This window comes from Taeniopygia guttata, chromosome 8 (assembly GCF_048771995.1).
Source record: "Taeniopygia guttata chromosome 8, bTaeGut7.mat, whole genome shotgun sequence".
In the NCBI taxonomy this organism is placed as follows: domain Eukaryota; kingdom Metazoa; phylum Chordata; class Aves; order Passeriformes; family Estrildidae; genus Taeniopygia; species Taeniopygia guttata.
Genome location: NC_133033.1, coordinates 11586417 through 11609386, shown reverse-complemented (window position 1 = coordinate 11609386; position 22970 = coordinate 11586417). Strand labels below are relative to the sequence as shown.

The 22970-nt window shown below is 36.2% G+C and overlaps 1 protein-coding gene across 1 annotated transcript in view; it reads right to left on the bottom strand.

Moving 5' to 3' along the window:
• AK5 (adenylate kinase 5) overlaps positions 1 to 22970 on the bottom strand; it is an 83705-nt gene that overhangs the window by 35469 nt on the left and 25266 nt on the right. Inside the window, exons 7-8 of the mRNA XM_030279536.4 lie at positions 8441 to 8531; positions 2501 to 2577 (exon numbers count right to left, since the gene is read on the bottom strand). Of these exons, the coding sequence (XP_030135396.2) occupies positions 2501 to 2577; positions 8441 to 8531 (168 nt within the window). The remainder of the gene's footprint in view (positions 1 to 2500; positions 2578 to 8440; positions 8532 to 22970) is intronic.

Genomic DNA, 22970 nt, shown 5'->3' with positions numbered 1-22970 from the left:
AATCACTGCCACAGTCAAAATGAGCTCAAGTTTTGAATGTGAGCAGCTCCTCACTCCTGAATTTAGTTATTGATCTTTCCTTCCTGAGAGTAATTCCTCATTTTGTTTTTCCTACCAGGCAGGTAGGCAGTATTATGACTTCATGGTAATCTCCACTCCCCTTTTTGCTTCTGTATATAACACTTGCTTCCATAATTTCAAATTAGTTGCAATTGCTTTCTCCTTTATATTATCTTTATATTTGTACAAGGCATCTCATATAAACTGTGTGTACATTTATTTATTAGTAATATAAATATTATTTTTTTAATGTTGCAAAAAAGTATCAAGATGCCAGCTTGCAGTTGAAGTGAGTTGGTGTCAGCCACTTCATATTTATATAGCTTTCCTTGACTGATGGGGTTTTACCATTGTTTAAGCTTCATTTCTCCTTCTTTGTTAACAGTATTGCACTCTTGCCAGAATGGCAATGTGTTAGTTTAGCAAAATAATGAGAAAAGCTAACTGACACATCTGGCAGAAGGAATATTTGCCATTGACAAAGACAAGACGGTCCCATCATTGTCTTGTTCAATCTCATGTGAGAATCACATGCACTCAAAACTGCAGTGCTTTTATGGACAGTGTAATGTATTATCAATGAACTATATAATTGAAATTATACGATATCAGTATAATTTTAATGTTTTGGTTCATTTTATTATATTTTGTAACTATAAAACTTATAGTTATTATGTAAACATTATGAACCAAGACTATAATTTCTTTAGTGTATGTACTCTTCCAAAACAACCTATTTTAAATGTCATTAAAATGCAAAATTTAACATCAAAATAGCCAAAACATAATATAAATACAGATTCTGCTTTATAGGCCTGAATGCCTAAATAATAAAGTACAGTACAGACAAAGATAATGGGAAATTTAGAAGTTTCCTGGGCAGAGAATGATTTAAGAAGGGTTTATGAAAGAATAGGATGTAAAGAGTATGTGAAGACAGAGGCAAGCTGCCTCCTTGAAAAACAGCCAAGCTGAAATAACTGAGCCAAAAAGAAGAGTAAAGGGATCTAAAAATCAAAATAATGAATGGAGCTAGAACATATAACATGTTGCAGGTGGGGATAAACTGTTGCATTGAGTACTGTTAAAGAAAACCAATGAATGATCCAATCATAATGAAAATTCAGTTTTCTTGGCCCTCATTTTGTCACTAGCTTTAAAATGTCACAAGAAAATATATCTTTTGCAAGTAATGAGAAAAGAGGGGAGAACATTTGCATCTGCATTTTGTTGAATGACAACAGAAACACAAATTAACATTCTGTGCCAAGCTGCTTACAAATCTAGAGAGATGTTTGTGGTACTCTTTCAGAAAATACAAGCAGAGTCATGCAAAAGTGGAAGACAGGAAGCAAAACATACAAAACCACCACCCTTAAGTATGGTGGTGTGATAGACAGATGGCTTTTTTCTTTTTTCTTTTTTTTTTTTTTGGTGTTTGTTTGTTTGTTTGTTTGTTTGTTTGTTTGTTTTTTAATTCCAGGTCATTCTTTTAATGCTTATCCACAGCACAGTAACAAGCACACAACCCTTATCCTCAGTGCAGCATCCAAGCCTCAGGAACCTCCCATGCTTCAGTTTGTGCCCACTGCCTCTTGTCCAGTCACTGGGCACCAGAAAATGCCTAAATCCATTTTCTCTGCATCCTCCCTTCAGACTTCTGTACACTTTGATGGGATGCCCCTGAGCCTTCTCTTTTCCAGACTGAACATTCAGGTCTCTCAGACTTTCCTTGTAAGAGAGATGGCCCAGTCCCTTAAATATCTTAGTGGTCATTTACTGGATTTTTAAAAGTATCTCCATATGACGTATTACTAAATCCAGAACTGAACAGTATTTCAGATATGACTGTACCAACGTGGATGTGAAAATTATAGGGGAAAGATATATAAAACCTTTTATTCCTTCCTCTCTCTGGCATTCTTCCTATATACAAGGAAAACTCTTATCAACATTTAGTTTTGAGATGTGGATTGAACAGGATCAGTAGAAAGGCTGGTTTCAACATACTGTAAGGCTTTGTTGTGTTTTATTCTTAAAATCATTTTTTCATAGGGAGAATGGTTTGGCTGTAGTTATATTTCACACTTCTTATGATATACTGCTCTTTTGAAAAGTTTTACTTCTTAAATATACAGCAGACCTACAGTGTATTTTAGCAATTCTATTTGTCGCATTGGCCAACATTTTTAAATTTATGGAGGAAACTCAGCAATGCACAGTAATGGAAGATACAGGCTCTTAATACTACAACAATATTCATTCTTTTTTCCTAACCAGAAAGCAACATCTGTGTATCATGAATTTACTTATGTTGCACTTAAGAATCCCTTTTCCCTATACTTAAAGTGCCATCAGCTTGTTTAGACAAATTTTATAGCACAGTATGTACATAAACTAGAAAACTGCCTAGAGTGAAGCCATATATACAGTAAATTACCTGGTCTTCAAAGTCAAATTCTGTATAAACAGCATCTCCAGAATCCATAATCAGACTGCAATCAAGTTCATTTGTCCCTAAAATAGGAAAGAAAATTAGAATTCAGAAATGGATTGAAAACTTTCACTGTATGTGGTGGAACACTATAATATTTCCAATTGTCTGTATCTGTGCAAAAACTGATCCAAGGAACCAACCATTCAGGTTCCCTGGAGTGCCCAGGTGAAAGCAATTGTCTCCATTTCCATCCTCTTGTACCCCTTTCCAAGGAGACTGTGAGGCTCTGCCCTTCTCCTTGTCATCTTCCTGTGGCAGGACCAGGAAGAATGCAGTCTCTTGCACTTGGGATGAAAAAATTCATTTGCTGAGAAGCCTTGACCTGTCTGAGCTTTACAGTTTAGCTTCAGCTGAACTGCTGAAGGTGCAGGACAACAGAAACTGAGCTTGATATTTCAAGAACTCGTGTAGGGGAGGAGTCATTGCTAAACCACAGTGGGAAGATAAACCACCAATAATGTTTCTATATTAGCATAGGAAAGTTGTAACACGGTCATCGTATTCTGGCACTCTCACCCAATTCAGATTATCTCAATAAAGAAGGAAATGTTCTCCTGGGATGGTGCAGCCCTAAACCAAATACTGCACATGTTCTAAACACCTTAAAATGTCAATAGGCATGAGACTATATAAGTCACTTTCACAGCATTAGTAAAATCAGAACACAAATATATTGTAATGATACACAGAAAACTAAAAATTATAACCAGCTGGCCACAGAGGAGTCCAACCACTCACTTCACGTGGGGAGCAACAGCTGTTCTGTAAGATGTGTTTTGTTTTGTCTCCTCGTGTCCTCAGTGAAACAAGATCAGTAATGAAGAAAACAACCTCCTCCTCCCTGGGTTACTCTGGGTGTCTCTGCCTGGTGTGATGTTCCTGCAAGCACTGGCACTGAGGGTACAGAGTTTTAAGCCTATTGCTGACCTGGAGTTGTTTTCTCACCATCAGAGTTGTTTGTATGGGTGGCTTGCAGTAACAAGCACTATCAATAACAGATTTTGCAGTTTAATTTGTGCCAGATGCATTTATATATTATCTGGGTTTGTTTGCTTTAGAAGTTTGCATAATCTGTGTGGGTGGTGAAGTAAATATCCCTATCAGAGAGAAAAGAGGAGAGGAGCTGGATGTCATGATGACCAAAAACTGTAACTGCATGGTACAAATGATGATTCCAGGGTGTCTTAGTTTGCAATCCTTATCACAATTACTGCCAAATTAATCTTCAATTTAACTTTATGGAATACATAAGAGATATCAGGGAAAGACCTGCATCTACCATCTGATGGTGTTTTTGTTTTGGTTCCTCACTCCCCTGCCCCCACCCCCAATGCTCATGTATAGTTTTTCAGATTGCTATTAAAAAATTACAGAAAGGAATTATATTCCGGGTGTGGCAGTGTCACATACACATGCAGCATGTTCTCTGGTATGTACACTTTATGGTCTTTTGAAAATACCTTTCTTTAAAAGATAAGGAAGATAGATAGATAGATTTCCAGCTGCTAAAAGAATTTTAATTTTTTGATTTATCTTATACAGCTGACATTTCACCCTTAATACCATGTCATTGTTGATAATATAATTTAACTAAGTCTCAGTTGTCACTGGCACTGGCCTACTCTGACACATCAATCACTTCTAAAGGCACTTGTTGGCACTTTATTAAAGGCACTTGATTAACTGTCACTTAACTACCAAGAGCAGTACATATTCTTAGCTAGAAACATTAGTATGAAATATGGTGCTGCAAACTTAAATGTAAAGGTCAGGCTGAAAATGAATACTCATGCATAATGTATCTTAAGTGATAAAAGCCATAATGGTTATACAATTTTAATATGGTCAAGCATCTTAAAGCCTTTTCTGCTTGAACGAGAATACCGGTGTCCTTGGAAAAGCATAGCTTCTTCCTAGGGTGTATTCAATAAAAATTGAAAATCAGTCTTTTCTTTCATGGTTTAATGAAAACTAACAAACCCCATAACCATCTATCACTGAACAGTGCTCAGACTTCTTCACCCTGCTCAAATTGCCTAAAGACAAACCCATGAGAAATGAATTGAAGCAAATGGCTACTCCCAAGACAAGATAAAGTAATTAAGGGACATATCAGAGTTCTTGTGATATCCCTGGTGCAGCATGAGTAGTTTGCTATGCTCCAGCTCAGTTTGTTGTTGGAGGGAGCATATTTTGCTAAGGTTGGACTAAATCTTCCTAAACCAGGTCTTGCAGGGGAGAACAATGAGCTCATTAACTGTGGCTGGTAGGCAGGCAGCACAGGCACACCAGGGAGTCCTGTGGCAAGGTACTGCCAGTTGGAAATCCTGCTCTAGGCAGATCTCCAGACAAGGCTAAGGCCAAAAGGAGAGCCTGGGAAAGTGCATAATTCAAAACTCGGCTCAGGTTTTCTAGAGGCAAGTTTAAATCAGCAACATTTTACGTAAAACCTGTGGCAATGTTTATCTATCAAAGGTGAAATGCACAATGCCATCTTAAGGAAAGGACTGTTAAAGTGTTTGGAAGCAAACATGCCCTGATACTTTCAATGAGACCACAGGCTGCACATCTCATGTCTGACAACAAAACAGTGGATCATAAATAAGCTTTATTGCCTTTTCTGAATAAGTTGCATTGTTTTTCTCTTGCTAAGTTGGTACTGTGAGAACTAGGTTATAAAAACAATTCATATTTGTCTATTAGGAGGAAAGGCTTACACTCTGATTGGTCTTAATTCCTTCAAAAGGGTGTCCCATTCCACCAAATAATCTCTTGGCTTAAATAAACTCTTGATTAACTTGGAGCCTTCCTGTGCTTATATGAACTTTTAGGAAGTGATCTGAATAACTTTATCAATTGCAAAAGGGGAAACTCAAGTTAAAAATTTAAGAAAGTCCATGAAAGTTCTACTGCCATGGAGAAATAAGTTGCCAACACCTGATCTGAAAAGGTACCCTTAGGACTCAAAATATGTTTCCTTGATTGTATGAATAAGGTTAAGGCACGGGAGACCTGGTCACTCATGTGCCCTGTGTTTTCCTTAGAGGAAAAAAGAGAGGATTTTATTAGCTGCAGTACTGCACAATTAAAAAATAAAGCAGTTGAAAGTTTTTATTAAATCCCCATTAACCAAATCATCAGGTCTTTGGGGCGGAACAGGCTGAAATAAAAAAAAGCAGAGAGCTAGAATGCAATCCTTTTTTTTGCTATGTTTTGTATCTTGACACTGAAGGCATCTTTCATAAAAATTTGTCTTGTGAGGAATCCAAGAGGATCCAGTGGCACAGCACAGAACAAGGTTAATTAAAGGTGGCTGCAGTTGTACACGGATGTGCTGACAGATGCTACCCCTGCCAAGGCTGACAGTCAGGAACAGTGACACCCCTGCAACAGAGAGGTGCACAACTGTGCTCAGTCACTTCCTTCACCATGAGGCTGTATTTTATGCTTTATGCTGTATTTTAAATAATGTTTTTTGTTCCTAAGCTCTATTGCACAATATTGATCATGGAAAGCTGAGAGAGTGTGGCTGTTACAGGCAGGTGTGTAATCCCTACCACAGAGATGTGCCCCAAAGCCCAGGGGATCATGGCTGTAAAGTCTCTGGTCCTATAAAGCATTTCAGAGTTTCAAGCCTGGGTTCATGGCACTTCCTCTGAAAATGTGTTCATCCTTAAGTTGTCACGAATGCAAATGTCAAGCATTGCTTTTTCATAGTTCACAAAATTCATTTATACAATGAAAATAGACTGCACTGATCTGTCTAAATTTATCTGCAGTTGACTTCACTTCCCATCACAAGGTAGCTATGACCCATCATGCAAATTAATTAAGTCTGCTCCTTGGACCATTTGTGTTTAGCAAATCAGCTAATGAATTTCCAATCTTTGCTTAAATACATTACCTATTTTGAATCCTGCTAGCAATTCTATTCAATATGGTTCATTGGCTCAAATATGCCCATACTCATATTTTACCAATGATAGTATTCACACAGTTCAGCACTGACTGCCATAAAAGCAATCTAAGTTTATCCCATGAAACATACTGCTTCTCTTAATAACATGTTTAAACTCAATAAAATAAAAATGTCTTTTTATGTTATGGAACATGCTTTGAAGTACCATCTAATAACTCAATTAATACATGTTGCATATAAGCATTTGGGCAAGACAAATGCTTAGAAGATAAATTTCAAGTGGACTATTATAGAAATAATTTGTTGAAGCACTGATTAGCATTAGAATGATTACATTTTAATTTTCCTCTCAGTAAGATGCTTCTAATACAAATTTTATTGCAACCTTACACTGTTGAGTTTCATGACAGGTTGTTGCTCTTGGCAACGGTCTTAATATGTTGTAGAAGGCAATAATGAGAAAATTGTATTTCATCTATGAACATTTTAGTTGTTTTCTTTTGGTACATATTGTTACAAAGTTGATTACAACTGGATTTTACAGGTATAACATGAATTGGATGTGGAGGCATGAAATATTAGAAATACTATGTTTATGTTAGCTACATGGAACTACAGTATATTGCATTATAACTAATAAGATTAGAAGACAAGAAGTGAGATCAAGACTTGCTGGAATTGCAACCTCTAGAAATTAAACACCTGATCTCATAGAAACCCTCATAGAACCCTCAAATCTCATTATTATCAGTGCTCAAAGTAGGCACTAATTAGGTGATTGTAGCATGGCATCTGTTCATGGCTATCCAATTATTTTGGTGCGGGATTTATTAAATAGATCAGACTTTCAAGGAACTGACTGGAACTCATCCAGAATCACAAACAGTTTGTGCAAATTGCTTGGCTCTTGTCAAACTGTTTGTCAGAGCTTGCACCTTTATGACACTTCTTTCCTCTTCCTCCTGTCCAGAATTTAAATCAGTTAAGGAATCCAGAGGCAATTATCAACACAATGTTGTACAGTGGGAATGCCATTTTAGGTTTAGGATCAACCTCTTGCCTCTATGAATAAGGCTAAGCAAAAAAGAAATAAGTGTGGCACCTAACAGAGAAAGAAATTCATCTTTATTCTTGTGCCTCTTATCTGAAGGGTGACCACTAGAATCCTGTGGGCTTTTTAGCTCATGTAATTCTTATAATTCTCATCATCCTCCCCAGACCCAACTCCCCTTTCATTCACTGCCCTCGCCCTCCTAACTTGGTACTTCATCTTTATCTCATTTAGAACATCATCCAAAATTTCTTCTCGTGTGCTGGTTCAGAGGACATTTATGACATCACCTACATATGCAACCCTAGTAGTTGATTTGAAAAACAGCCAAGGATGCCATTGTAACATTAAGAAGTTGTGAAGTTACCAATGAACATTTCTGACAGATGTTATGGATTATCAGTGCTTTGATTTTTAGCTTCCATTCTTTTGCAGTCCTTTGTCTCTCAAAGGCTTTACTTTGAAGATTTCAAGCCTCAGTAAGCACAAATAATAAATAAACAAATAAATAAAATCCCCAAACACTTGACTTATATTCACACACCAATTATTAGGGAGGAAGTATGATCATTAATCTCACAGGACTGATTTTCTGGTGAACACCAAGGTATCACTGGAACTGAAATGCTTGACAACTAAAATTGAAAACTTATATGATTTTTGTATTAATAGTATAGCTCAGTGGACTTGCCACAGTATTTCAAGGTTAACTTGTAGATAAACAAGTTGTTGGATAAGCTATATGAAGTTTCCAAATAAAAAGAGATTTTTTTTGTCCCTGATTGTGCAAATGTTTGAGGTTGGTCAAGAGTGCTACAGTACCTAACATCCAAAAATGAAGAATATGAAAGAGGCATCCCAATGTCAAATGCAGTACAATAAAGACGGTTCTTTAAATCTTACATTAACTCACCTGCTGCAGTTTCTTTATTTGCAAATAGTTTATTGTCAACTGCTGAACTTATGTCAGAGAACACTTCTTCTTCATCTCTGTCTGCATCAAACTAAAAAAAAAGAAAAAATGTTGGCAATCAGGCACTGCTTACTACTTGGCTGAAGATCAACATGTACTGTGACTTCTCACCCCAAGCCTTCCTGATAGGAACCTTTCTATTTTAATGTGTGCAGTCCATTGCTTTAGGTATGACTATTTTAAATTTTGACTTTAATTTTGTAAAGTTTTTTCTAGGCTCAGTCTTACATGTTTCTTTTTATGGCCAGGTGACTGTGGCAGGGGAGATGTTCTGCTACAGTGACATGCTTGACAGTGAGTTTGTGATTTTCCTTATTGTATTTATCGATTTTTATTTATTTAGATCATCACACATTCAGATAGATGAATCTACTATAAATATCAATATATGGAGTTTTCTGACTGATTCTAGAAATGAAGTTTGAGGATCTGGCCTGAAGACCACTCAGTAGTTCATCCTGCAGCAGTCAACATCTGCCTGGGAAGACGTTTATCTAATCTTGAGAAATTATTTTGTCATTTAGTGTTTGCCATAACTCAAAGTATTTTAAAAAAATCTAAAGCAGAAATTTGTTTGTGTTTACCTATTAGAAGGATTACAGTTTAACTTGTGTCAAAAGTTCCAAGGCTTATGGAAGAATAGCTCTTAAATAAAGCTGTTAATATAGCAGCTGTTAATAAAATAAAACTTTTGGGCAATTTATTATCAGTACAGAAGGAGCAGCTTTGGAATGTCCTTGTTGATAGGAAAACATGTGCTAGGGAAGACATATGTCATCTTTGTGGGCATGGGTATACATATGCATAAAACCCAGTAAATTGTAATCAGGTTGTGTCTGATCATTATTGTGTAGGTCACACCACACTTGAAGAGATGACAAACTTGCTTTCTCATTAATAGCATTCCTCTGAATAATCCTGTTCACCATGAAAAAACACATGGTCGATCTCAAAATGTTCTAAAGGTTCCAAGAATTTGAAACACTAACTTTCCTATTCAAAGAATACCAGCTGTGCTTCAGCATTCTGAAAAGTCTGGGCTTTGTAATGAAAGCTTAATTGTCACCCAAATGCAGCATGCACACAGATTCAGTTTTCCCCTCACAAAATGAGAATTGTAATACCCTGAGCCACAGGGCAGCAAGGTAGCTTCCATGGAAAAATTATTTTTGGAAGAAACTAAGTAACCTTGTGAGTCCTGTACTTCACTGAAATGTGAAATAATTTAAAATTAAATCCTTTGGTAATTAGTGGAGGCTTGAATAAAAGATAAATGGTGCTCGAACAGCCCTAGCAACACAGAACAAACAGCAGTAAAACTTGTATTTTTAGCAGAACCTGTCTAAATCCATAGGTTGCTTTCCTTACTGAAAACAAATCCCTACTTGCCTCAACACACAGCTCTTTGCAACTAAGTCACCTAGGCGTATCTTAATGGATGTCTCAGTTTTATTATAGTCAAGGCTTATGTTTTATAGAATTGTAACTTTATTAAACATTAACTGTATTGTTGTCTGCATTGAGATACTCTTTACCAGTGATGCAGGAAGAAGCAAAGTGTTCCTTCCCTGTGTGGCTAAAGGGGCTTGAGATCTGACCTTTATGGCATTTCCCTCCATAAGGCACTAATGATGTTTTTGTTCTATGCTGTCTCAGTTTTGCTGGGGCAGGAAAAGATTAGAGAGGACCTCAGTGGACAAGAACACCCCATTTCTTTAGGAAACCAATCAAAATCTCTGAAATGTTTCACAAACCTTCCAAAAGTACATTTGAGGGTTGTATTTGGTTTTATTATTTTTTTAAGTAAATGATGACTGGCTTAATGATGAATTCTCTGGAAAATTTATCTCATTTTCACATGAGCATTGTTGAATTGCAGAGCTTGTCACTGGCACGGTGTTATATAAAAATGATGAAAAATATTTTCTAGATCTTCTGTATTGTAAATAATCGCCTTAGGAAATGCAGGTGGTTGTTGCTGCTTGCAGAGAGAAAATGATTATTGTTTCTAAATAAGCACCCAACAAATCCCAACCAACAGAAGGAGCTCCACAGAAAAATTGTCTGATTTATTAAAAATAGCAAATCTCACTGGTCCATGATGATAAATGGAGGTTTGGTAATACCATGTGTTGAGTTAAAGAAGAAACTGCAGAATTTTCTCCTCACATCAGTCAGGGCACAAACATCAAGGAAGGTGCAGTTAATTACAATTTTGGCTGAGGGTGTCATTCAGCCTGGCACTGCCCCTTAGGGGCTGTTTCACCTCCAATGAAACTGCTGGTTTTTGCAGGTAGTTTATCTAAAACTTTCCCAAAATAGGGGGAGATGCCACTAGCCTTTCCAACTAGAGTACAGGAAAGCTAGTAAGAAATCTGACTGCAGCAGACTTGCAGGGAATTCTTGTTTGTGCAGCTTGGAATAAAGTTAGAAATGGAGAAAGCATAAAAAAAAACCACAAGCAAACTTGTAGTTAAATAACATTTACAACAGTAGATGAAAATGTCCTCTATTTTAGGACATGATAGATGTCACTGAAAAGAAAATAATCCATGTCCAAATTAAACATAACATTGTGGTGTTTGGCACAGGGGTGAAAGCTCCTGTATGCTCAATGCAGTGTCAGTATCCATAGCTGGTAAACTGGAGGGGCTTCCAGACAGGCTATAACAATGACCTTTTTACTGTACCTTCCCATGGGAAACATAAATTTTAGAAGTTATTATATCCAGAAGACAAAATTGTAAGATGCAAGAATGAAGAACACGTGAGACAAATTCAGAATGGAAGTAAACAGCAAAATTTATTCTGAGATCACTATCTTTACTGCTTGCAATGGATTCCCCATTATTTGAAAATTTTAGATTATTCCTAAAAAGAAAAATATTAGTAAAATTAAAATAGGATCTAATTCAGTCAGCAGTATTGCTCTACATAGCCAGAACTGTCACTTCAGGCTTCGTAATCCATTAACCAGGTCAGTGGAAGAGAAACACAATAGTTGTTTAGGAAGTAGAAAAATTACCCATATATTACCTGCAGAGAGGAACAATTTCTTCTTAAATTAAAAAAAAAAAAAAAAAAAAAAAAAAAAAAAGAAGTTTATCCACAGAAAAGAGAATATGGCTTCTTGTACCATGGTTTTCCCACACTTTTAAGAGATAACTAGGTTAGAAGCCAGATTGCACCACTCTCCCTTAAGTGTCGGTATTTTTGGTTGAAAAGTTGACAATCCTAGTAGAATAAGGAGATTCATAAGACTGAGCAAGTTATAACGATTTTCAGCAGCTACAAATGCCATAAGAACACACTGTTATTATTCATCCTGATTTAGGCAGGGATTTGCTCCTGAAGGATTGAAAACAAATAAGAACTGGTTTTATTTTACCCTTGGTAATACTAAAAGGTGAAGTGAGACACACTGTTGAGGGATGGGTGCTGCTTTACCATTTTTGGACACCCACACAGAAATCCCTTCATTAGTGTTGTTTCATGCTGGGTTTGCTTCTCTTAATAATTGCAATTATTAACTTGTGCAGTTACTTCTAGAGAGAGTGGAAAAATCAAAAGAAAAGCACCAGCAACATGGGAAAACAGCAAAGAATTATGTGAGGGAAAAATATATAAGGTAGTATAATAACCATCGGGATGGGGGTGAGAAAAATTTGTTGGAGACTTATATAGGAAAACCAATAAGCACTGAAATGAAGCTGGAATGTGCAGACTGGGAGTTCAGGGAACTATTAGAATACTATAAATAGTATAATATATTGTATAATAAATAGTATAATATAATACTATTATAAAGTGGTTTTTGTGATCCACTTAAAACCAAAAAAACTGTCAAAATACCACAAAATGGTGGGATGAGGACATAGGGGAGAGAGCTTTCTCTCTAGTCCATCCTCTATTTCTAATATTTTCATTATTTTCCATCAAATAATCCAAAATAACATTTTCATTTTTCTATTCTATTTTACCACATACACAAAAAAACCTACAACTGAAATTACACTAAAACTCACCAATGATTTTCAAGACATTATGCAATTAGCAGAGTTCACAAATTGGTATCAGACAGAATTTTAGAACAAAACTGAACTGGAGAGATTAACACAATTATTACAATCCTCAGGAATACTCTGGTTTATCTAAAATAAACCTCTTTTTTTTTTACCACATGCATTCCAAACAGGATTCATAAATAATTGCAGAGTCCTCATACATCTATCATTAGTTTCTCAAGTTCCACTTGTATCTAAGGATCTATTGCTGTCAGTGCTGCTTGTAAACAGGCATGGGGGTAAATGTTCTCCAGCCCTGAGTGGAGCTGACAGTTCTGCAGCAACTGCTGGTCACTTTTCTGTATTCCAAACTCATATACTCAAAATAGGTGCAATTCAAAGCCACTAATTTTGTAATTTTTTCTATTTTTCTATTCACAGACCCCTTTCTACTAATTTGGCACTCCATAAACAATGAGATTACTACAAAACATAGGCTTGGGGTTTTTTTTTTGTTCTTAAAGTGATTTTCTCTTATTTCATGCTAAATTCAACAACTTAGTGCCACGGCACACAAGTGTGGAGGTGTTGTGGCAGTTTCCCTCCCTTCACAGTAAAACTGCAAAGCCAGCTTCCATACTTGGAATATTGAACAGAGCAACAGCAAGGAAATGGTAACTCTCACCTGAAGAAACAACAGTAGCAGAAGTAATAGCCTGTCTTTGTACATTTATGTGGAGTAATAGCTTTTGATAGGTAGACAGAGGGAGAACTTCTGTCTTTTTGCTGTGATCATTTAAGCAACACCCTGACTTACAGCAGTTTTCAGCTGATAATAATGAGCACCTCGGGCAGTGTGGTGGCAAGAGATGATGGGAAAGACATGGTGCAATTACAGGCCCTTGTAGAGCAGGAAGCAGACAAACTGAAGGAGAGTTGGATGTGACTGGGGATGAGGGGAGAAATCAATAATTTGGTGGCAAGGTAACGGAAAATTAATGGACTTGAGAGGATGAAGCAATTGCTTGTTTAATAGAGAAGCTGATGGTGCCACAGAGTGGGTTTGGAACATATACATTTTTCATAACACTAAAATGCAAAGCCTTTCTGCCTGTGCATATATCCAAGAGCACTGGTTGGTTATTTTTTTTTTTTTTTCCCAAATAAGGATATTCTTCAGGAAGGCTGGTGACTATTATGTGGAAAGCAAATGTATTGCTCTTTTATTAATACAATCATTTTTGCACCATTGAAGCTCATTTGCATCATTTGAAGCTCAGAGTCCCTCCATTCCTTAGAGGGACTCAGCTTCTCGTAGGCATCCTTCACCATATTTGTATCTCTAACTCTGTTAACCTGAAGTCAGTTTAACATAGTCAGAATAAGCAATTAAAACTATTTCAGCCATTTCTCTACACTACCATGACCCCTACCATAAATTTTCTATTTATCTTGGAAATAGTCAGGTATCAGAACCAAATTAGGCAGCATATGCATTATTTCACATAGCATTTAAAAGGACCTGATTTGCATGTGTTATCTGACTTTCCAGATAAGTTACTTCTAGCAAGAACTTTTCAAGCTATAAATACAGCCATAATTTCTGCATATAAACTCTGTGTGCATATTCACTTTGGAAATCGTTGAAACCTTGCATCCTGACATGTATTACATCTGTTCAGCAGCTTCTATAGCAAAGTTAACTATTTTAATTATTTATGAAGATTAATTGAAATAAAAGAAATGCTTTAGTATATGAACATATTGAGATATTTTCTACCTTGGAAGTAAAAACACTTTTCCTTATTTCAAAAAACATACATTCCACTGTTGGAGTTATTTTCACTATGCATTTACTTTATAAAGGAAATTGCTTTTAAAGAGGCAAATGGTATTACAAAGAAATAGAACAGTGGTGTTGAGCATCCAGACAGATTACTTCTGAAGAGCTTAAATGGAAAACTTAATTATGGTCTGAGTTAGGAGATGCTCCATGAATTAATTTTTACTCTGTTCCTGTAAAACCCAGGAAAACATTCAGCCTGAAGGAGAAATCATCTTACTCTCTACCTCCACTGGGTCTAGAATAAATTGTTTGATTTTTTACTTTAATGCACCTAACCCCAAAGGAAGGGGAAAGACATTACTGATTACAGAGAGTCAGGTATGACTCGAAGCTGTCCAAATCCTCACACAGTTTTAACAGCCCTCTGTGCCTTAGCTGGCCTTTCTTATTTATCAGAGCTCAGGGATGCTGCAACAATGAAGCATTAATGTAAAATTCAGTATTTTGAAATGTAGACAAAGGGCAGAGAGGTACAAACAAGTGGCATGAAGCTCAGTCAATAAAAGCTGTAATTGTCACTTTGCTTTATACAGCTCAGGGACATTATAGAAAGATCTAGAATAACCCAGCTCTTCCCCAAATGCCTTTGGTTTTTCTTTCCACGATAATAATGCTTGTTTTCCAGTAGTTTTTCTTTCAGCTTTATCTATGAAGACTTCTATGAGGCTTGGATGTGCCCTTGTTCCTCAGGTTGAAATCTTTGGGAATAAGCCAGTTAAGGATCAGTTCCTACAGCACAATTCCCTTCCAGTTTCTTGCAGTGCCCCATGAGATGAATACTGGAATATTCACAGAGCACCCAGTTCAGTGAAACAGCTTGGGTCTCCAATATGTTCAAATAAGTGCTTTCCTCAATACCCTTTTTTTTGTTAATTTTGACTGCAACAGCACTTCTCAGGTAGAATGAGCTTTGTAACTAAATAACATTAACCAGTATGTTTGTGTGCAGAGAGACTTTTCCTCATTAAAGTCTTTAAAAAAAATACATTTCCCCCTGCCTATAGAACTCGTGTGTCACTCTTTCTTTTGTTTAAAACAAAACCAAATAATTTTCTAGCATCAGCTCCCACAGCATGTACAAATTACAGACAGGACACTGGCTTCCCCTAAAGGTCCAATGAGCAACAACTGTAATTCAAATAAGAAAACAAAACAAAAAAGTTAGAAAAAATCAGAAATAAAAGACATTTCTTTCTATAAATGCTATTTTCTTCTATTGACAGTTGGCAATTAATTTCAAAGGAAAACACTGATGCTGCTGCCAAATATAGCCAAATGTTTCCCTTTCAAGACCAATACCATTTCTCCTGTTGGCTATTTTGGAAGAGATTTTGAAAGCAAGGTACTAAAATGTTATTGTCTGATCTTTTACTATTAGATGACTTCATAACAATTATTACCAAAAATATAATTTTTGCCTATGTATCATCACAATTTTCTAAGGAAGAATGCTACCACCTGAAACCTAACAAAATAGTGTCCTGAGTTAATTTCAGCTGCGTATTCAGCCAGTTATTCAAGCACGAGGACTAATGACTCAGCTGAAAGAACAAGTATAGGGTAAAGCATAGGCTTAAACATTGGATGATGTGGGTGTTTCATATGCAAAATCTGCATTTAAGTCAAGAAATAATGTGACATTTTTAGTCATCTAGGACCTTAGCAACACAAATAATTTCATCTGCAATAGTTGTAGCTTTTAAAAATGGAATTTCATACTGTAAGAACTGGAATGTTTGAAAAATTTTCGCTTTTCTATTTTCCTTGAAAGACAAAAAATAAATTTTATTTCCCAGTTAAACAGGTCCTCTGTACTTAATTAAATTCTGACCCAGGATAAGCAGCATTTTCACTGGTGGTCTCTATATTAATAAACTTCATAAATGGTATTGGAATCCTCGATAATAAACCCTCCCTTGGTCTTGAGCTAAAAAGCACTAAATTTTCATGAAATAAATTATTTATCTCTAGAAGTAGGACCCAGATCGAACAGGATAATATTCAGCAGATGTCAGTCTGAGTTCAGGATGGCTCAAAAAGCCAACTTCCAATTGTACTGCTGCACGAAGGATATCAGCTTGTTTCCTGCAGCAAGAAGTGAGCCACTGCTATTTTAACTTCTGTACCAGAAAGTTCTGGTTTGACATCTAAATTATTGGAGCATGTTGTTTCAGAGCAAAAAGGAGACTACTTGATTTATAAATGAAAGCTGGCAAGCTGAGCAGACACTGACAGAAACGATTGCTTTAGTCATCCTGGAATATGACATTCTTGCATTTAGTAAGTATTTTTTGGAAACAAATGTAGGACAAAATCCCACATGATTATGTAGGCTGAAAGCATTTTTTAAATATCATAAAACACGTGGATGAAGTGGAACTGATTGACATAATTTATTTAACTTTTTTAAAGCTTTTGACAATATTTCTTCCCAGAGGCTATTAAATGAAATATAATTTTAGGGAAGCCCTAATTAATAAAACTAAATTATTATAAAAAGAATGACAAATGTCCAAGAAACATCTTGGCACAGAGAATGGCCAATGTATTGGTCAGAAAACTGGAAAGCACAGATCAGAAAAATCACCTTCACTATGAAAATTAAATCTGAGAAGGGAGAGGGATGTGGAAAAGAAATGCATGTAATGTGACAATAATGTGTGCTGCAGGAGAATGATGAAAAAAAAGACCCAAGAAAGATCAAAATTAAGCCTCTGTAAGCTTTCTTTTATTACAATTTCACAACTTTCCCTCTGGCTGTTTGCTTGAGCTAAGTGCCTTAAAGAATGCCTGAAACTCCAACACATGGGGTCTAATACATTGTATTAGTATTAATACATTGTTAAAGTATAAATAATTTACTGCAAAAGCAAGCTAAGCAACCTAAATTGAGTTTTCATATAACATTATCTATAAAAACAGCTATAACTGACTTTTCCTTCAATATATGCAGAAAATTAGAGCTTTTGATATTCTAAACCAGAATCCACCACTTCACGTTTACTGAACAGTAATTATTTAATGACTGGGGGTTTTCTCTGTATTACTATAGTTTTGGTACTGCTCTCATCATGGCAGTTCCTTCACCACTGCTCTGTTTTTCTGTTGGATGGGACATGTGGTGCTGCTCCTCACACTGAGGTTCTTTGGCTGTTTTCAATGTGACCTGGTAAAAGAAATATCTGTGAAGCTTCCACCTTTCCATTTGCTGCCTAGTGCTAGTATGGGTGTTCTGACTGTTTCAACCCTTGATTGCTTTGGCAGAATAAGCTCAGCCTTGCAGTGTATTAATTTCTGCTGGGACCCCAGCAAAACGTGGACAACGAATTACAAAATCAAGTGCATTCAAAGTGTTTGTCTTTGTAATTTAAACCAGCTAAAAGTACACAGAAGGTCTGCCTCTGTCAACCTTCCCCAGTGTTGCAGTAATGGCTGGGACTCAAACAGTGACTAGAAATAGTAGATATTTAGAAAATTTAGCAACCATATGTTGTTTTTAACTTACCTTAAGATAACGAATGTGTGATTTATGTTTGCCTTTATTATTAAAATTTTACTACTGATAAAAATATTACTAATACCAGTCATGTGATCCAGAGTGAATGGCATAGGCTCTGGACCCTGGCACTTGCAGATCTTGGAAAACAGGAACTTAGTCTTTTATGTTAATATATTCAGCAAATGTAAGAAGTTCTAAAAGCAATTTGTAGGGATAGAACAAGTTTATTATTAAGATTTTTGATGTTTAGTTTTGGTTACTTGGATATCTTTAAGCCTTCATAAATGAAGTCATAAAGATATCTTCCACTGCACTTTTTTTTCCGTTTACAATTCTAATTAAATAGAACACATTAAAGAAATTGAAGGTTTGTTTACTTTTGCAGTGAAAGTACTTCAAGTGGAAAAATGACAGTGTGAATACATCCCAATATTTTTGCATATGAAAGGGATTGGGGGTATTTTATGTACCTTTTCTCCCACGTGGTTTAAGCTGTAGTGAGATAGAAAACTAAATATTTTGAATGTTCCTTTCTCTTTCTATAATTTTTTTATGCTTTAATTTTGAATACAATTACTTGGCTAAGCTGACAGTAAAGATATGTTTTAACAAAAAAATTGTTAAATGGGTTCCCACCAAAAATCTCCTAATTAGCAATCATTAATACAATTCCAATTCTCTCCTTTTGCATATCCTAAATCTTATTAGGTCTTGTAACTCTTACAGAGTATTATATCAAAGGTAAATTATTTTTTTCACTGTAAGGGTCATCATCTTCTCCAATAGGCAAAATAAATGTTAAGCAGGAAGTATCAATAGTCATTCCATCTAAAGTGGACTAGTAATAATTTATAGAACCAACAACGAGATTTGCAGAGCTTTCAAGACAGTTCAGATATGCTAGTTCTTAAAATTAGTTTTCTAAAACTTTAGCTCAAACAATGTCTATGTTTCATACAGCCATTTTTGCTACAAAGGAAAGAAAATTTCCTATAGTTTGTACTATAGTGTTCTAGTTCCCAGAAGGTTTTGGAAGTCAGTGTCCAGACTTCCAGAGAACTGTCATCTCTTATTTGATTATATTAGTTTTGAGAGTAGTCTCCACTAAACAAGAAGAAAAATAATTTGGAGGCAGATCCTAATTACTTGTAAAGCTTATTCTCTATTAAAATTATGCCAAGGGAGATGGGGAAGTGACTAAATACAAGTACTTCAGAAAACAAAAGATCTTGCAGACCCTTCTACACTGACCAGAACAGCCTTCATTTCTTTAAAAGCCCTTCAGTGGATCTGAGGAGGTTGCTGGCCTCCTCCTCCCTGCAGGGTGGGAATCAGGAGTCTGCAGAGAGCCCATTAGCTGCTGGCTCTGCAAGCCCTGCTGTTGCATACCAGCTAATTTAGCTCAACACTCCTCTGCCTCGTTAATGAGACCCTTGGTACCTACCTCCCTGTATTTCATTTCCAGGAGGTTCCCTGCACACCCTCCTCTCAGAGCAGCACAGCTCCTGTACACACAGAAGCAGCCATGGGAGAAGGGTAAGATGCTCTCTATGTGCTTGTTCTCATCCATACTCCAGTGAAAAAATGCTCACAAGCTTCTATTTCTGCTTAAGACTTTTTTATTTGTCCTTTTTCATCCTCGAGCCAAATCATGTACTCAAAAAAGGTTAGATTTAGGCCTTGTTTCATACAGCAAATATGAGTTATCTTCTAGTAAATTTTTTCCAAGGCACTTTGTAAAAAGAAATCAGCAAAGGTCCCCATGCTTGTGCAATTCATGAGGAAAAAGGGAATCTTGCAGTTTTGTTTGAAATTTTCTCAACGTAAAATGATCAATTGTAACCTTTAGCCCTAAAGAATAACTAATATTTACAAGGTATGTTATCAGATTGGGGTTATAACAAACTGTTGTGCAGCCTTAACAAGAAGCTATGAAATAAATTCTTTCAAAAGTTCCCACTGACATCAGTGGTTGTTAAGCTCAGTGCTTCAGCAGAGGCATCTTTCCAAGAAACACTGACATGGTTTCTGTTGCCAAGTGCTGACCTAACCTATGAGAGAATACCCAAATTTGTTTAACTTATTCTCTATTACACTCACCCTACTAAATTTACTGATTTTTCTGAGGAGTGGTCTCCTGGCTGGAGTTCAAGGATATAATGAATAGTCCTTAAAACCAAACTCAATTCAGAATTCATATGGCTCCCGGCTCTCTTTCTAAAGATCAAGAGATATGAGGGAATAGGAAATGCATAAATGAAGAAAACCCTCTGTTCACAGTACTTGAACTGAGCTCATTTGTGTCTTGCACCCCATGAACAGGGTCAGAGATGAAAGCTAAAGTACCCACAAAACCTGCAATGACCATTACAGCAGACTGAGGTGACATAGAGCCTAACAGAGAGCAGAGAGAATGTTCTTGCAAAAGAAACAGACATTACCTGCCTTGGGGTTATATGAATCTCTATTATGGAGAATCTTTATGGTGAAATTCTTGCAGTAAGGTGCAGATACAAAGAGGATTACTGGATATTTTTTTCCAGTGTCTTAGGGACTAATAAATTTAATAAGCAACTTGACTAAGAGCTGTATTGCCCACATTCTAGGTTCCTTTTTAGTAAGGACTCTGCATTTATAGAGAAGTCTGTTCTTTTCAGTAAAGTAGACCAAAAAAATCCCAGAAGGCAGGACATGGCAGGAAACTAGGAAAGTATATTTTCAAATTGCCTAATTGGCATCTTGCAGTGGTAAGAGAGGGAGATGACCTTGGCATTAGAAAAACTATCGTGTTACTAAAATAGAATGGATGGTATAATACAAGAAAAGACAAAACCTGGCATACTATACAGAGCAGAGAATTTTGAAGTACTGGTATTGAAAACTTGAATGTGGAGCTTCAACTTGACGTTCTGATTAAAGACAGGAGGAGAAATTCAGTGGAATACGTAATGAAAAAATGTTAAGATTTGCCTAAAAACAATGTAGTTTTAGCAATTTTATTTTTAACAAAACTGATCAAGAGGTAGCATATTTATGAACAATCCTAGATATAAATAACTGATCACAGCACGTTACAGTGAAAAGATGATACATTTTGTGCATTAATTCTTCATTTCTTTTACCGTGACTGGTATGACTGACTGCTGGCACAAAAAGAGATGAACAGTTGAGAATGGGGACAACAGTTCTTCCTTCACAGAAAATGACAATAATTTTGACTTCAGTGTTATGGTTATGTCTTATGAAGCTTCTTTTCTTGTTTTATTATTTAAGTAGATTACTGAGTTGCAGAATGTGATATGGTGACAACAAAGTAAACAGATAGTTGTATTCACTGGCCATTAATGAAACAAACTGCAGTACTATGTAAGAGGGAAAAATACAAACGTTAACCCTGGGGGTAGGGAAGATAGAACTGAGCTGAAGGATACAGAAGCATATAGAGTTATAGCAAAGACAAACCACACAGGATTCACAAGAGAGTCTCTGCCAAGGATTTTAGGTTATGTCTACATGGTAAAAAGTGATGCTGTGCAAAGATGTCTGTGCTAACACTAAATGATGTACCACAGTTATAGGAAACATAAAACAGCCATATTAGTTGTTTTCTGATGTGTATCAGTGAAGTAAGGAGCGATGATATATTACTTCAGTGAAGCGCAGAGTTGACACAGTACTGGTGTTTTCCTAATTAGGAAGAACTTCATACAGTTCTTCAAAGCACTGCTTGGTAGATATTCTTTAGCTGCATTAGAAAAAATAAGAAGTCCTCCAAACAGCTATCAGAAATGCTCAAAAGGATATTCTGCAATGGGGAAAATGTCCTAGGGAAAGGCTGTAGTTCTCACTTCAGTGCTGTCTAGTGCAATGTGTACCCTGAGTCACACAATGGATGAGTAACTTCTCAGCTTTCTCAGTTCTCCACTTACACTGTAGCTGCATATAACCCTGTTAAGCCTAAATAAGACTCCAGAATATCAGAGTAAGCCCATAATATTAAGAGCATCAGACTTTCTGCTGACAGTTTTGACACTTAAATGGCTTCAGGTATCATTACAATACCTGAGCATTCACAAATCTGAATACATCTATCTTTATGACGCATTAAAAACTAAGAACATTTTAGGCCTCCCCTCTCTTTCAGGGTACATCTACAGGAAAGAAGGAACAGGAGCAAATGCTCAAATAACCCCAGAATGGCACTAGATTGGATTACTAGAGGCCAGTTCACTCAGTCTCATTTTGCCCTTTGAATCAGAGCTGAGAATAGTATAACAGAAAAAACGTTCAGTTGCCACTTGCATAAGGAAATAGAAATAGCTAACAACACCTAATGATAGCAATTTAGATGCTATAAGCAGTGATAGATTCAGAAAATAAGAATGTTAAACACTGAGACTGTAGAGCACAAGCTATCAGATGTAGTAACATTTTTATAAGACTGTGAGAGCTGAAAGACCACCTTGATTCTACTGATGTAGCAACATTCATGTGTTAATATGCAAATTTTCTCCACCAACAAAGTGGTTTTGCCATAAAATCATGAAGTCACCAACTATGAACTTTCACCAGTGGGAAGATCCACTGGTGGCAATTAGAGCTGGAAATCACTAATTAAACCTTGGGAAAGAAATTGGTTTTTTATTTTTTACACCAATGCAGGGCCAACATGCAGCTTTGGTTCTTCAGTTGGATGTTCACAAAATCAGCTGTGGTTCAGGACAGGAAAATTTGCTTATGGATGATAAATATTCCTGATTCAATACAAAAGGTCTTCCCAGGGAAGAGATATTTTCTACACTGTAGTTTCTTAATACATCTCATCTAAATAAGAAAAATTAATCTTCTTTAAGCATCACTTTAAATACAAGAATAAAATTAGAAGCTGCTATTCACCCAAAGGACACAGCTTAATTACCTTAAGATGAACTGTTTAAAATAACTTGAAGAATATTTAGGACATGTTATTTTAAACATCTCCTACAGTTCATTCCTCTGCATGATAACTTGGCTTAATTACTTATCTCAGTTTTAGTTTCAGATCTGCAAAAAAATGGTCTGTTAATTTTAAACATGTTTCAGCTTTCATAGTGCCAGAAATTGATAAAATCTGGGATAGTA